This window comes from Vigna unguiculata, chromosome 9 (assembly GCF_004118075.2).
Source record: "Vigna unguiculata cultivar IT97K-499-35 chromosome 9, ASM411807v1, whole genome shotgun sequence".
Lineage (NCBI taxonomy): Eukaryota > Viridiplantae > Streptophyta > Magnoliopsida > Fabales > Fabaceae > Vigna > Vigna unguiculata.
The window spans coordinates 4,345,537-4,362,403 of record NC_040287.1 but is presented as its reverse complement, the minus strand read 5'-3'; the positions used below and the strand labels follow the sequence as shown (position 1 = coordinate 4,362,403).

Sequence of the window (16,867 nt, the reverse complement as noted above, 5' to 3'; positions counted from 1 at the left end):
TTTATTTTATTTTTACATTTTATATATTTTTAAATTTAATTATACATCTTATCATTTAGCTGCCATTATTTTAGGAATCTTACCATTCTAGTTTGTTTGATACATGTTTCTGGCAAGTTTCAATTTTTATGCATTTTTCTAGTCAATTTAAAAAAAATGTGAAAATTAACTTAGACGATAAAATAATAATAACAATAATCAAATGATCAAATATATAATTAACTCTAAATTTTAGTTATTGTTCAAAAATATCCTTATAGTAGTATACGCAAAACTTGTAATATATATTATACATAGTTTTTGTGCCAGAAATGATTAACTCCTAGGAGCAATGTTTTCCTTTGACACTTTTTGAGAATAATAAAAGAAAAAAATATTGATTTTTTAGTGACAGTTCATTTTGTTCTCTGACAAATGAATGCATGGTCTTTCTCTGCTATTCCTGAATGTGTCTGCTACTATTCACAGTGAATCAATATTCAGTGCAAACTCAACATCTCACGTGAAAATTGTCATTACAACAAACAGTTTCCATGCAAAAGCATTTGTTCCTCTAATATTCTATCATCCAAAAACTATACATATAAATTGATGTAAGAATAGTTTCCATGAATCTAGGTCTTGCTGTCCACTCCTTGAAAGTGCAGGCAAATTTTTATTCCTCAAAGCCTCATCTCAAATATTGGAATTAACATTTTCTTAATCGTTATCTTCAAGTTCGAAAAGACAATGATTTCAATTTTGATAAGCTTTTATTAAAACTTTAATTCAAAATAAAAATTTGTTTGTTGAGTAAGATTTGTATTAATTTTTAAATATATTGTAAATGTGTTTTATTTGAAGTGATAAGGTGGTTTAGTGGTTAAACGGAAGAAAAAAAAGATAATCAAATAGTTGTGGTACGATAAGTTCAACTAGTTGCATATATTTATATATTATAAATCGATCTTATATCTAATTAATATGTAATTTCTAATATTTTAAGATAATTCAAGTTTTGTAAAGACAAAGATACCGGTTTAGCTGTGTTATAAAATAATTTTTTGGGTTTAGAAGGAAAGGTGAGAGAAGTTGTGTATTTAACTCTATTCATTAACAAAAACTAGCAACTAACATATATTTTGAAAGTGAAACTAAACATTTACTAAAAAAACTCATATTTCCTGTTAATTTTGTTTTGAAATTTTTTTCGTAAAAAATATTTACAAATTTTGTTGTGAAAAAAAATTTGCAAGAAATTGCTACTAATTTTCTTGCAAAATATTTTGTATAAAACACTTTTCGCAACAAATTTTGTAGAAAATACTTGCAAATTTTATAATTTTGTAAAAAATAATTATTCATGAAGGAATTATCTGTCAATTAAAATTTTTTAAAAAAAATGGCAGAAAAAAGTTTTTTCTTACAATTTCTTTAACAAATTTACAAGAAAAATATAATGTAATATAAGAATTTCTAATAATGATTAATAATAATCATTAATAAAGATACGATAACAATGACACGATAAGTTCAACCAAGTACGTCTATTTATATATTATAAATTTGTTTTATCCTGATACGTAGTTTCTAATATTTTAATATAAATCCATTTTTAGATTATATTTTTGTAAAGGAAAAAACACGGGTTTAGATTTGCTTTATGAAATTCTTTTCGCAAATATCATGTTGTTATGTTTTCTATCAAAAAGTTGTGTTTTAAAAGCAAGAGTAAAATTTGTATATTGATAAAATTGTTTAGCTCTTAATAACTATTTAAAGTTTCACCCATTTAAAGTTTCACATGTCATTTTTTTATGACTGAATCAAACAATAATAAAAGTGTAATTTTTCAACAAGTTTACTTAGCCTTACATCACACTTTATCACTTGATTATAACGTCTCAGAGACTAATATTACTATAGGTTCTAGTCTAGTTTTTGCTTACAAATATATATATATATATATATATATATATATATATATATATATATATATATATATATATATATATATATATCTAGCAAGTTAGCTTCTATTGTTTAAATCTTGAAGGAGTATATATAGGTTGTTCTAAAAAAACTATTAGTTGTAGTGTGATGGAGATCGTGGAGTATTCTTCTTTACTTATTTTGCTTCAAATTCCAAAAAGAGAGAAACTTTTCCTTTGGCAATAAATGTATATTTAATGCTTTTCATCATCTTTGTATCTTATATATAAGTTGTTTGAGTCACTACTAAACATTCTTAAATTATATGAAAATTTTCTTGCAAATTTGTTAAAAGAATTTGCAAGAAAAAAATTTTTTTGTTATTTTTTCTAAGAATTTTAATTGGCAAGTAATTTTTTTGTGGACAATTATTTCTACAAAATCATAAAATTTACAAGTATTTCCTACAAAATTTGTTACGAAAAGTGTTTTATACAAAATATTTTACAAAAAAATTGGTAGCAATTTCCTGCAATTTTTTTTTCATAATAAAATTTATAAGTATTTTCTACAAAAAAAAATTCAAAACAAAATTGACAGGAAATATAAGTTTTTAATATTGATAATTTGGATGTTTAATTAATGCAATTAAGGTTACCAACATAAATTTATCTTCTCCTAATAATCAATTCATCATAAATTACCTATATATGATTTCACACATGATTTAATGCATACAATGTATATTATTATTATTATGGTTTAATTACTCTTTTGGTCTCTATCTTTGTTTAAAAGTATCAAATTAGTACTTTGATTTTTTTAAGTTTTAAGTTGGTCTCAATTTTAAAAAGAAAATGATGCAATGTAGTCATTTTCGTTAAATTTTTTGAAACAAATCAATGATTTTTATCAAAATTAAAATTGTTAAGAATAATGATTTGTTTTATTGATCTAATTAAATAATAATTCTAAATTTGATAAAAAATCATTGATTCGCTTCAAGAAATTTAACAAAAATATCAAATTATATCAATGTTAAAAAAATAAGATAAAATTAAAATTTAAAAAAATTAAACAATCAATTGGTTACTTTAAAAAAGAAATTAAAAGAGCAATTAAACTTATTATTTATTATTGATCATTATGGTGAAGGTGTTGGAGGTGGATGAGAGGGGAATCTGGGAGTTTTGATTGTGAGTGTTTGGACAGACACCATTCTTTTAACGTCTAATGCTTCTAATCAATTTCCTTCAATTTTTTCACTGTTCATCACTTTTTGACTTCTCTGCTCACTCATTCCGCAAAAGCATCCAAGTAAAATTAATCCAACTTTTTTCACAGACCAAAAAGGTGATGCCATATTAGGTTTCAATGCCCTTCAACCCAATTCACATCAACAACCTCGATTCTATTCTTCAAGAGTAAGATTTTGTTTTCGCGACAAACCATGTTTTTGTCTCACTAAAAATAATTCAAATATTTTGTGTCATTTCTTTTCTAAAATTTATATTTGTTCTTAAATTATTTAAATGACCGTGGCTAAAAATACATTTGAGAAATCAAAAGATAAACATTTTCAAATTAAAAAAATCCATAATTAACAATAATTATTTTGAAAGAGGGACAAAATTGAATTTAGGAAATTTTAAACGAAACAAATATATACATAGTTAAAGAGTAAAAGTTCAATCAACTATGAGATATCTAGTTACCAATTTTTAACTATTAAGATTTTTTAAGTTATAGATTAATTTAAAATTGATTGATGTAAACTTTGAAGAAAATATAATCTCTAATTTCTATAAGGTAGGAATACTTCTAATCATAGGGTAGGTTAAGTAAAGCCTCAAAAACTTTCATTTTATAGACAATGTTAGATACTACACCATGTAACCCTATAATCTCACTTATATAAATATGTGTTAGTTTTTGCATTCAAATTCTTAAATCTATGGGCAAGAAAAATATAGTCTTTTTCAAACGATTAAATATAACCCACACACAACATGTTGTTATATACATCACAAATAATTAGTAACAAATTTCATTAAAATACCATTCTACTTCCATGCCAAAATATACACTCTATGCTCTACTTTCAATTTCACAAGTTAAAACAAACTAATACACAATCCGCTATCTTCATTTTTCATGCAAGATAAACCATACCCTTTTGAGAAAGAATTAAATTTTGAAAATAATGATTTATAAAACTATCTCGCACTTGTTCTAAAACAAATATTTTATGTTGTGTCTAATATATTTTTTCAGATAAACATGTTTTCGATTTCTTAACTTTTATTAAAAATTGAAATTATTCTATTTTTCAAAATTTTGACTCAATTTAGTTCATGTGTGAAGTTATCTTAATAAAATTTTGTAAAGTTAATTTAACGAAACAGTGCAAACAACTCAAATACTATCATGAAACACATTTGAAACGTCAAATAAACTTAACAAAATTTGATTAAAATAACTTAATTTACGTATTTCTAGAAATAAAAAAATTAAATTAATTTAAAGTTTCAAATAATGATTAATTTCAGTTTTTATTGAAAATTAAAAGATAAAAAATATATTTAACCATATTTCTTTTTCAATGTGTACTTTTTTTTAATAATTTTATTCATATATATTATTCTCCTATAATTTATTGCAATTTTCTTCTGTCCATTTCAAAGTTAATTTTAGTCGTATTAAATCTTTTCGCTAAAAAAATATTTCTAAAAGACAAAACATCCTATTATTGAAGTTTACCTCGAGTCAAGTTTTGATTCCAACTGGGATGATTCGAGACAATAAGGTTCTTCAACTTTTTGGGTGTGCAGAAAATCAGGAACCACTCCACATTTTCATTTCGTGATTTTGGTTCATGCATGTGCAAGAGCAGTGGAATTTAAAAGATAAAGGTTTACAAAAGCATATGCCATTACACACCATATATGTACCTTAATACTTTTTTCACTTTGAGTTTTTTTAATTCTTCTAAAGCTACAATCTTTTTTAATTTTGTAAGTTATATTCTGGGTTAAATATGTTTTTGTCCCCTGAGTTTCAGTGAAATTTGAAATTAGTTTATATTCAAAACTTTTGACCAATTTAGTCATTCATCTTTAAAAATGTGTGAATTTAGTCATTTTAACCAAATTTTTTTAAGTTTATTTGACGTTTCAAGCGTATTTTATGATAGTATTTGACTCATTTTGAACTGTTTACACCGTTTGACACATTTTCGCTTTAATGTTAACTCAAATATTATCATAAAATGCGTTTAAAATGTCAAATAAACTTAACAAAATTTGGTAAGAATGACTAAATTCATGCATTTCTAGAGATGAAAGACTAAATTGGTATAAGTTTCGAAGAGGGACTAATTCCAAAATTCACTGAGTGACAAAAATGAGATACAAAATATATATATATATATATATATATATATAATTCAGTGTGATTTATATTGAAATGAGATACAAAATATATATATATATATATATATATATATATATAATTCAGTGTGATTTATATTGAAATGAGATACAAAATATATATATATATATATATATATATATATATATATATATATATATATTTACATTAATTACATATTTTCAATCGGTATGTTATAATGTTACAAATTATTATTATTAGTTTGAAAATGAGAGTAACTTTGAGAATGGAATATGAAATTGTCAAATTGGGAGGATTAAAATAAGCACCACTAGTGGAATGATTAAAATAGAAAAGAAAGAAAGAAAGATTGGTAGTGCATAGATTTGGTAGTTATTAAGATATAGATTTTGTCAATTTTGTTTGTTTCATATGCATTAATCAAACTCTTTGTGCAAAAGTGAAGGATTTGGATAGGGTATAGTGATTTTATAATAATGTATTTGATGAACTTTAGTGTTCAATGATGACTCATTCCTTTTGTTAAAGAATATTCGTTATCTAAATATTTTATTAAGAAAATAAATGAAAAGTAAGAAAAGTTTAACTCAAAAATAAGTAAAAATTTATATTTTTTATTTAAAATTATTATTAGAAATAATATTTGTGGAAGTCATTGTTATAGATTTGATGTTGATCAGTCATTTTTGGGAAATTTGATGTTGGATTAGATAAAGACATAACTAAATATTTATCTCAATAATAAAATCTAAGTGATCAATTAAGTTATAATCAAATGGGTTTAATTATAAAGAATTGAATTAGACTCTAATTATTGATTACAGTTTTTTTTTTTTATAATGACCATTTAACCCAATAAATAAATGAATGGGAAAATAATGAGAGTTTTTTTAACATTAGATTGGGTCCGATTCTCTAATATTTTTTCGTTATTCTAAGGACTTATAAAATATTATTTAATTATAATTAATATTAAGTGATTATAAAATAAAAAAGGAAATCTTGTTCTGACTTATGTTGATATTAATTTTTAGAATTCGGAAAGCATCGACTTTTTCTGAAGGAGGCAGAAGCATCACTTTGCATTGAATCATTGAAGACTAAAAAACGAGAAGTGCATGAGAATGGCAAGATTGTGAAAGAAAAATAAAAGAAAGGAAGAAAAAAAATGTAATCTTGTGTCCTTAATTATATTGTTAACTTAGTTATAGATATTTATGTCATTTTTATTTATATAAACATTTTTATTTTTTATTTTCCTCTATCAATTATTTTAAAAAAAAAAACTCATCTTTTATCCTCTTTTCTTTCTTTCGAGATACTTTTCCTATCATTTCAAACAAAAGGAAGAGAGCATGTAGACAAGAATAACACATTTCTTTACTTATTCACTTTTTACATATTCATTGCATTTAAATGGATGGAGGGTTAAAATGTTTTTAGTTGTTAAAGTTAGATGCAAAATTAAAATTTGTTATTGTTCCAAACTTTAATAAATTTTGGTCTTAAACTTTAAAAATAAGTAAATATAGTCATTTTAATTTATTGGTGTCAATTATTTTTAACGTGTTAAACCGTCTTCTAAATTGACATTTGAACTAAAATTTGTCAAATAGTATAAATAACTCAAACGACAACCCAAAACGGCGTTTGACATATAAAAAATGTTAACGCAATTTGATTAGGTCATCCATCCATTTTTAAAAATTAAAGATCATATTATATCAAAGTTTTGAAAATAAATTTTAATTTATTGTTAGAATTTAGAAGTTAAAAATATTTTTAATCCTTTTAATTAATAGTTATTGAGATATGTTGATATAAAGGTAATAAATATTATTGTGGTGTTGGTGTCTTCCCTTTGATTGGAAGGCAACATGGTACTAATAATAGCACTAAATGGATGTTATTGTCCAAAGACAACCTAAGTGTGAATGTGTGAACAAGTGATTGCATGGAAGGTAGGGTTTGTACAAAAACATAACATTGTAACCAAACCAAAGGCATTAAGAATGGAAGCAAAATAGTGAGATATGGTACTCTTTTTGTGGTCCCTAAAGCCAATGGTTGGAAACTCATGTGCTTGCTATGGAGGACATTGCCTCTTTCTTAATCTCAACCTCATCTTTCTTTCTCCTCTCTTTTTTCATACAAAACCTAAACTTAAACCTAAACATTAAACATCAAAATCATTGAATCAATCATATATATATCACCAACAAATACATAAACATTATTTCATGGTGTGATAAGGATATATATACAAAAAGTATTAGGCTACAATTTTTATTCTACTTCATTGCATTTCCTCTTCTTTTTGAAAATATTGTCCTACACACGTGTAAAAAGGCACATCAAACTTAAAAGTTGATTTTAAATGGGTGTATGACTAATTTATGTACCTCTAACATGCTTGTTATTTTTTCCACTATGTAGGTGTGTCCTTGTGAAATTATGTGTTCCCTACTACTTCCACATTCTCAATGACTTAGTCAAGTCTTACATTCAAATTCACTAGCTTTTCTACAAATTTTGGTTACTTGGTCTTTAGTAATTATCTTTGTTAAAAGAAAACTCAAACTTAATATGCAATTTTACTCTCTTTCTTTTCTTTCTATAACTATTTTACTCTCTTTCTTTTCTTTCTAAAATTATTAGTAGTTCCTTTAAGGTTAATTACATATTTACTTAAAGTTTCATTTTAATAAACACACAAGACTTGCATTCAATTACTAAACATCAAACAAATATTCAATTACTTTAACTATTAACTAAATTCAAACAAAATTAACGATTTTCAAGTTTTTGTGATAACATTGTAATTTCTTTTATGTTTGTACTAAAAGTAAAATATCTCAATTTATTTGTAATACTAAACTTAATATTTATCCTATTTAAAAATATGACATATATATATATATATATATATATATATAATTATAAAATTTACCTTAAAAAATAATTGTGTAAGATTAAATTAAATGTAGTTGTGTTTTCTATTTTAATAAGATTTATGGAAGTTATTGTTTAACTATTATATTACTACAAAAATATTTTTAATTCTACGTTTAAAATATCTAATCCTATGTGTTCAACGTATATTATTTAAATATATGACTACAGTAATAAATAAATAAATATATATATATATATATATATATATATATATATATATATATATATATATATATAAAAGTGCAAATGTTATAAACCTTCCTAGAAAGTTAGTCTTGGTTCTGTAGTCAATCTTATCCATTAAAGATATGATTAATTAACTATAAAAGTAATCTTTTGAGAAATTTGATCCATTATAAACTATTATTTATATCTTCATGGTATCGTATAGATAATATGTATTATAAGTAATGACAAAATGTATAGATAAATATGGTTTTTGTCAGTGGAGGAGACGATTAGAATCGTTAAAATGGGTTAAAATCTACGAGTTAGTTCGGTCCATCATAAGTTTGGGTTGAATTGAGTTAAAATTTTTTACATATTTTAATATGGATTGATTTTTTATCTGATTCATTTAGAATTTGGTTTATTCTGGTTGAATTCGTGCTGAGCCGGGTTGGTGAGCCAACCCGTAAATAAATGGTCATATAAATGTTTTTTGTTAAGTTTGGTTTTGCATTTAGGTCAGGTTAGGTTATTTTTTTAGCCAACACGTAAATAATTTATATTTTTGTGATTTTGATTTGTATTTAGATTGTATTAAAATTTATTTAGATTTTAATTATAATTATTATTTAGTTTTGACGGAAAAAAAAAATAAAAAAATAATATTTTTTTAAATTAAGTGAGTCCATTAGCCAATCCGTTTAACCCAACAACCCGTGGTGGTCTAGACTGAGTTCAAATTTTGTTGGCTCACTAATAAGTGAGCCAGACTGGGTTAACTCACCAAGTAATCAACTCGTGATGAATTGAGCCGGACCGAATCAAATTACCAGTTTTGATATTGTAATCTTATGTTATTGAGCTTTTTTTTCATTAATATTAATTTAAGATAATAATATTTTGATATAAAAAATTCTTTCATATTCATTTGACATTGATTTATTTATTTATTTATTTTAAATACAAAAGTTCACTTTGTTAACACTATTTTACTTTATAAAAAGTTGTCAAAATAGTAGTTTTGATGTTAAAGGATTTGTTTCCAACGATTTAACATATTTAAAAATATAACTTTAAGACTAACTCATAGTTGAAAGGTGAAGTTATTCCCAAAATGTCAAGATTCTAATTTCCAATATTATTGATAAAATTTGCCATTGATCACCACTTTATGTGTTTTTTAATCTTTCAATTGGTAAATAGGATTTTCCCAATGTCCTTCATTAACTGTGCCCACTCAATTCTGGCACTTATTAAATTAAGCATGGCCTTCTCTTTAGGGTTGTGTTTAGCCATTTTAGGTAACACTAAACATTTTTTATCATCAACCTTTTAGAAAATTTAAAATTAATGTAAATTAACAAAAAAAAATATTTATCATATATTATTTACTAGTGTTTAAATGAAAAGATTTATAAGAAGGTTTAAGTTAACTATTTAAAACTTATAATTACTATTATTATTTTCATGATATTACCTTCTTTCATATTTCTTTTTTAAGTTGAAATATTTAAATATTAAGTCAAACTAAAATAATAATCTTTGTAAAAGTGATAGTACTTGACTTGACATTACTTTGTACTAATACTTTGTTATGGGTCTATATAATAATGGTTCAGTGGATAAGGGTCACCCCACTCACCAAACAAATCCATAACTTTTAAGTACAAGGTCCTACACATGTAGGGCATCTCAACTTCTTCTTCAAACCATATAATTGTGTTCAAATCTTTCCATATAATTCATACCCCAGATTCACTCAAAATTTATAATGGATACTAAATATTTGTGAGAAATAAATACAAGTATTTTAATTTTCTTCTCAATAAACATATTTTAAATATGCTGCCAATGAGAATAGTATTTTTGAAATGTCTATTTCGTTGTTAATTCAAATATAATAATAAAAGAAGAATTATGCAATATTTGAAGGGTAAACTTATTTTTTTCAAAAGCACATACTTTATAATCAAAAATATCATACTTTCAAAGTGAGATAAAATAACTAATGAAACATTTTTTGGAAGTTACAAGTGATGTAGGATAGAGGAAGAAAGACCCATAGAGTTAATTATGTTATTCCAGTTCAAAACTACATTCCAAGAAATTGTGGGAGTGCATGAAGTAAAATCCTCTAAAATAATAGATGAGGCCCACTCATAAATATCAACGGATCAAAGGCCATAGATCCAAAAGATGGGTTTTTCGTTCGCCACTTATACATTTTCCCTTTCCTTTCATTAGGCTAGCATATTGTATTTTATTTTATTACATAATACAAAACATTCAAAATGCATAATTTAGAATATAGTTCTAAATAATAAAATTATGTAATTCACAATATAATTTTGAATTATGTTATCAAACTTGGATTATGCAGTCCAAAATATAAATTAAATAATATTTTAGATTGTAAAATCTAAAATAAAATTATTTTATCTGGAATGTAATTTTAGATTCTGCAACCTATCTAAAATATATATATAATTTAAAATACAGTTTTGGATGACAGGATTGCATGATCTTGAATTGGATTACGTAGTATATCTAAAATATGATTACTATGAAAATTGTAAAATATATTCTGAATCACATTTCTAATTAGATTATATAATCTATCTAAATCGCAGAGATTAATGAACAATAAATTAGATTCCAACTGTAATTTGATTAGAAATGGTACTAATTTGTTCTTACACTAACTGCCAAACACTTGCTTCCATTTTAGAGGCTGTTATACGTGCTCCTTTTATGTTTTTAGCTCTAGTGCTTAATCGTGAATGGCTTTCAAATGAAAAGAATTTTAAAAAATTAGGTTTTAATGGATTTTTGTTATCTATGATCTACAATATATAAGAATCAAAATCAGTCTCTCATTGAAATTTTAATTCAATTTACTCTACAAATTAAAAAATGTATAGATTTAATTATTCTAATTAAGTTTTAGTTGTTTACACCGTTTGACACATATATGTTATGATGTTAACCTATAAACAAGTTTAAAACATCAAATAAACTTAACAAAAATTGATTAAAATAACTAAATCCATACATTTCATTTCTAAAAATAAAACTAAATTAATCTAAACTTTTAAGAGACTAATTACAATTTTCGGTCAAAGATAAAAAATTAAAAACATATTTATCAACAACTTTTCTTTTATGTTTTAACAAGTTTCCTTTCAAATACTTACAAAAAAAGAGTAAACTTCTTTATAAGTTAAATATACATAAATTAATTCCTTAAACTTGTCTTATATAATATTTTCTAAAATTTTACCTTTTGACATACACATAAGCTAAACTTAACTTCAACAAAAAACTCATTTTACCAAAAGAAAATGCAATAATCATGAAGAAGCAGCTTATCTTTTTCTGATCTTCCAGAAAGCAAGTGCAGTGTTCCTCCATGAGAATGAAACAAATGAAAGAACAAAAGGAAAGAATAGTAATGAAACTGTACACACCACCATTAGTGCAAGGGACTTGTTCAATCCCATATCCATACACAATAATAATCTACAATCTAACATCTACAACTAACTATAACAACAAATAAGTACATAAACCATCCCAAAGAAACTGGTTCCTGCTCCATGTTTTCATGTATAAAGTGGCAGCCATCAGAACTTTTACAAAAGCTCAAAACTGCAACATTTACCAGTTAACTTGTGTTCTTCATTTCACAAATTCTTTGAGATGCCTGCCTCTGCTACACACATTGGTTCCTTCTGCCATTGGACTTGTAATCTGTATTGTCACTCTTATCTGTATCAGAGTGAGTCTCCACCTCCATGTTTCCGGCCTGACTCTTCCGCCGTCTTCGATCCTGAATTGCCATTCATAATGTTTGAGAAACAACACACTCCAAACCCAAATGTAAACTTTAAAAATGAGTTCAAAGAGTCAAAGGGATTCCAAAATAAATGTCACTTTTTCCTTTTGTTTTCATTTTCTGATAAGAAGTGGACTTTATACCTAACTCAACCTTATTAAATCAGTTTTTAAAGTGAAGTTTGTATCTACACATATATTGTGAATCGACCTTATTCCTAGTCAATGTAAAACTTCCAATATTTCCTTTGTGCTGCCTGCATGCACACTTTCCCTTTTATTTTGTTTAACCTTTTTACATGTTGATGCAAGGAACCTAATACAATTTCATGTAACAGAACCAAATTGGAAACATAATGTGATGTTGAAGGTGAGATTCAGAACTCAAACCTCTCGTGGTATAGGATATTCCTCTGATTCAAGCATGCGGACAACTTGGCTCATTCTTGGTCTTTTTTCTGCATCTGGATCAACACACCTCAGAGCTGTCAAGAGGGCTCGTTTAAGGGCGCTTGTCGATGGCCTGGTCTCAATGTTGGGATCCAACACCTCTTCTGAGCGTCGAAAACCTACCATCATCTTGAGCCAGTCCACCAAATTTACCTACAACATCGACCTGATAGTGTTAAGGAAAGTCCAATGACTACACAGAGTCAAAACTGTTGCAATAGAAAGAAATATTATGAAATAAATGAAGTCCTTGTCTGTTTCATTCGATATTTTTTGTGTTTCCCTCTTCCCACGATTCATGTTAAGACTGTGTTTTATTTTAATGCACATATCACTTGTAATTTTAAAGAATCAAAATCAATGCTACTCAACTTAAAAGCCATTGAAGATCTCATATCGATTAGAGATAGAAAAAATTGATTTTGTATAAACTTTCTAAGAAAAACTAACAAGTCTGTATAACAGTAAAGAGACTGAATGTACATACCTCGGTTGCTGGTCGACTATAATCCACAGGGTCTCTTCCTGTAATTGCTTCAAGGAGCAATACCCCAAAGCTGTAAACATCACTCTTCTCATTTAGCAAGCCAGAATTGGCATATTCTGGAGCTACATATCTGGGAAAATGCAACGCAAACAAGGAGGAATAAGTTAGTCTGTAATATCTAGTGTAAAGAAAAAAGATTGTCAAATTAGTCAAATTTAGAGTGCAAATCAGATGTGTTTAAATTAAGGTGACTCGCCATAATTGGCATATTCTGGAGCAACATATCTGGAAAATTAAATGTAAGCATATACTAGACTGCAACAATTTTGTGTTTAAATGATGATCTGCTGTGTTTTGACAGAACCGACATAAATTCTTTACGAAAAATGGACTACCTTACAGTGTATATGGAATGTATATGTTGTAATCATGATTAGACTACATGCATGAGATCACTGAGCAAAATTGAACCAAAGATTGTGTTTGCTTTGTGAAATGGTGTTACATTCTTGGGAATAAAATACCAGGGAATGATATTTCTGAAAATATGGTATGGCCATCTTTGATATCTTACATCATTTCAAATGCTACATGCCCATTTTTACATTCCTGGAATGTAAATCCATACCTTCAGCCAAAATCCCATGAAAGTTAATATGATTTCTCAATTTAATAATATAACAAAAAGAATAGATCATACTTAGTTGTGTTGTGTACATCACCATGCCTAACTAAACATTTATAAAGAAACTAACTTTTACACAGAAAACAAACAAGTCCCAATTTGTAAACAAGAAGCTTACCCAAAAGTACCCATAACTCTGGTTGTAATATGACTTTTTCCAGCACCGAGTAACTTGGCCAGCCCAAAGTCAGATATTTTGGCATTAAAGTCCTCATCAATTAGAATGTTGCTCGACTTAATATCTCTATGCACAACTTTTGGCTCAATTGCCTCATGCAAATAAGCCAGCCTACAAGAAAATCAGAGATCAAAAGGAAACTCATACCCCTAAAATAAAATGAAGCTGAAGACAATTAGTAGATTAATTTGTTTTCAGGAACAGATGAGCATACGCTTTGGCTGTTCCAAGGAGAATTTTTATCCGAGCATCCCAAGTAAGAAAACCATGCTGCCGCATGGCCCCATGAAGCCACTGCTCTAAATTGCCATTGTTAACATACTCATAAATCAACAACCTGAAATTATTAGCAGGTTCAGTAAAATCTACAGATAATATAAAGCAGTACTTAATACTAATAAGAAAATGCAAACTGTAATATAGACAGAAATCTTCAAATATGTCAATTACTAAGAAATTTCATCCAAGAAAAAACTTCTGGCCTTAATTTTTCAAACAACTAATACATTTGTAAATCAGAATAATGGAGATATACCATACAGTAAGCATTTAAGCTGACCAAATGATCAAATCAAACACACATAATGCGCAAACATTAAAGAATCTGTTACCTATGAGTGCCTTCAATGCAGTAGCCCAGAAGTCGAACTAAGTTCTTATGCCGTACATGACCAATAGCCTCAACTTCCACCCTGAATTCCTTTTCAGCTTGTCCTCTGCGCGATGGATATCAACAGTTATGAGATAAACAAGCTGCATCAGCAGCCGATCCAACAAAACATGAAACATGGCATTGTATAAACTAATCTAAAATCAAAATGAACATAAGGGCTGCAATGCAACAAACCAAGCTAATAACAAAACTTACAAATTGTTGAGGAGCTTCTTGATGGCCACAGGACTACCATTGATTAATTGACCACGATAAACAATTCCATATCCACCTTCCCCAATAACATTTTCTTTTGAAAATCTGTTCGTAGCAAGTTCTAGGTCCCTTAGTGTAAACCAGTGGCCCCAGCCAAGCTGTGAGAATTCCGGCAAACCAGACAAAGGGGATGGTGCGGTTATAGGATGCAAAGAAGACCTATAAGAAGCAATTCCCTTAGCACCATTTTCTTCACCTGATTGAGAGCCATTGCCATCTTTCTCTACATGATTAAAGGAGCCTGATTGACTACTATTGTCCCCATTCTGTGTTTGGTTCATAACCTTTTCAGTCTCCCCTTCACCAAATTTGTCATTCAGACTCATAAAAGTACCATTCTGTGGATGATTATTTGCTGAAACTTGATCAACTCTGATTTCTTTGATCTCTTCTGAAATAGCTAACACATGGCTAAGTGGAAGCTTGCCATTTACTCTTCTGAATTTCTTTCTTAAAGTGAGACATATTGATAGCACCACAAGAATGATTACAATGAATAACCCAACTAGTATTCCCATTAGTACCCACACTTTCAAACCAAAGACAAAAGTTTTCTTGGACAACCCCGAATTCAGATCAGATGCCATTTTGCTGCTGCCAAACAAATCTGCATCAGTCAGGGTTAAAATATGAGGGTACTAGGATGCACACAGAAAATCAAGTAGCAAAAAATAAAACATTTGATTAAATAACAATGGATACGAATTATGACACCAAATTGTGCAACTTTATTCCGCAAATCATACACCGGATTTGAGAAAGTTAATTGCACATCCACCTCAAAAAATGTCAGCAGCAAACTGAACTATCTTTGCCACCATATACACAAGTAACTGGAAAAAAGAAACCTGGTTACATACTAACAGGAGTTCATTTACCAGAAAAAAATAAATGGGGACAAATTTTGAAAAAACAAACGCTGCATTTTTGTGTAGTATTCACATCGGTAGTAAATGAAGCACATATAAAGCGGAGAAAAGCCTTTGATTTTAAACTTATTGCAAAATACGAAATCGTAAGAAGCCAAAAGAGCATAAAAACAAAGAAAAATTTTTATACAACACTGAAAACAAAGTGAGCGAGAAGGACCGGACTTTGTTCTCTTAGTACTCGGGAAGACAAAAGCCCACTAAAATTTCAAAATTCAGCAAACGCACAAATAATTGAGTCAAGTTGCAAGCGGGCCAATGAGAAAACAACAAAAAAGGAACCATCTTTCGCAAACATGTCCTCGTTTGTTACCGTTAACATTGCAACAATTTTCTTACATACTATGCAAAACAGAGGCAAAAGCAACTCTTTGGAGCTGAAAAGGATCAATGAGTACCCGTTCACAACTCAAATCCTTCACAGATTTGTCCCCAACTACTTTTCAGACCCTGAAGCAAGTTAAACACTAGATCTTTCATGCTCCCAAAACCCTTTTGGGTGTGAAGCCATTGCAGCACCAGAACTTCAAATCCATTGTGAAAATCCTACCAAAGTTAGATTTTGCTTTCTGGATTTCCTGAAATGATCAAAAGGGTGTCTGTTTCTGAAATTGAACTTCTGAGACCCCCTCCCCTCAGGATGGACCAAATGAAGGAGGAGGTCACAGCAAAGGCACTGATCAGAGGGTGTGGTGAAGTTGGAGGGAATTGAAGAACACAAGAGGCACATGAAATTCTGAGGAGAAGCAAATGGTGGGGCTAATAAGAAGGCATGGAAGTATCAGTGGTAGGTGATGGGAAGTGACATGACTCACATTACATACAGTAAAAGAGAAGGCATCAAAATAGAAATTTTTCTTTGCTGTTTCTTCAAATTTCTTCCCTCTCCTCTTTTCAGTCCCTTTCTTCCTGTTCATGTCTTTGTCATTTC

General features: G+C 27.8%; 1 protein-coding gene across 4 annotated transcripts; it reads right to left on the bottom strand.

Annotated features, from left to right (window-relative positions):
* Positions 1-11,684: 11,684 nt before the first annotated feature.
* On the bottom strand, positions 11,685-16,832 carry LOC114163892 (probable receptor-like protein kinase At5g18500). 4 transcript variants are annotated; one of them, XM_028048264.1, is made up of 8 exons: positions 15,886-16,084; positions 14,948-15,614; positions 14,691-14,795; positions 14,294-14,416; positions 14,020-14,190; positions 13,217-13,346; positions 12,670-12,882; positions 11,685-12,274 (listed from the first exon to the last, which is right to left on the bottom strand). In XM_028048264.1, exons 1-8 carry the CDS (start codon positions 16,040-16,042, stop codon positions 12,158-12,160), a joined length of 1,683 nt encoding a protein of 560 aa, XP_027904065.1. In that variant the 5' UTR covers positions 16,043-16,084; the 3' UTR covers positions 11,685-12,157. The 4 variants fall into 4 exon arrangements, with proteins under 4 accessions (XP_027904065.1, XP_027904069.1, XP_027904067.1 ...); XM_028048268.1 differs by lacking the exon at positions 15,886-16,084 and adding an exon at positions 16,335-16,832 and having other exon boundaries at positions 11,799-12,274; positions 14,948-15,601; XM_028048266.1 differs by lacking the exon at positions 15,886-16,084 and adding an exon at positions 16,335-16,830 and having other exon boundaries at positions 11,799-12,274.
* Positions 16,833-16,867: the final 35 nt, after the last annotated feature.

Coding starts and splice junctions, on each gene's coding strand:
- LOC114163892 (XM_028048264.1), bottom strand. CDS start 16,042: ATGCTCTTTTGGCTTCTTACGATTTCGTATTTTGCAATAAGTTTAAAA. Junction 13,347..14,019: donor AGAGTTATGGGTACTTTTGG/GTAAGCTTCTTG, acceptor GCATTTTCCCAG/ATATGTAGCTCCAGAATATG. Junction 12,275..12,669: donor AATATCCTATACCACGAGAG/GTTTGAGTTCTG, acceptor ATGGCAATTCAG/GATCGAAGACGGCGGAAGAG.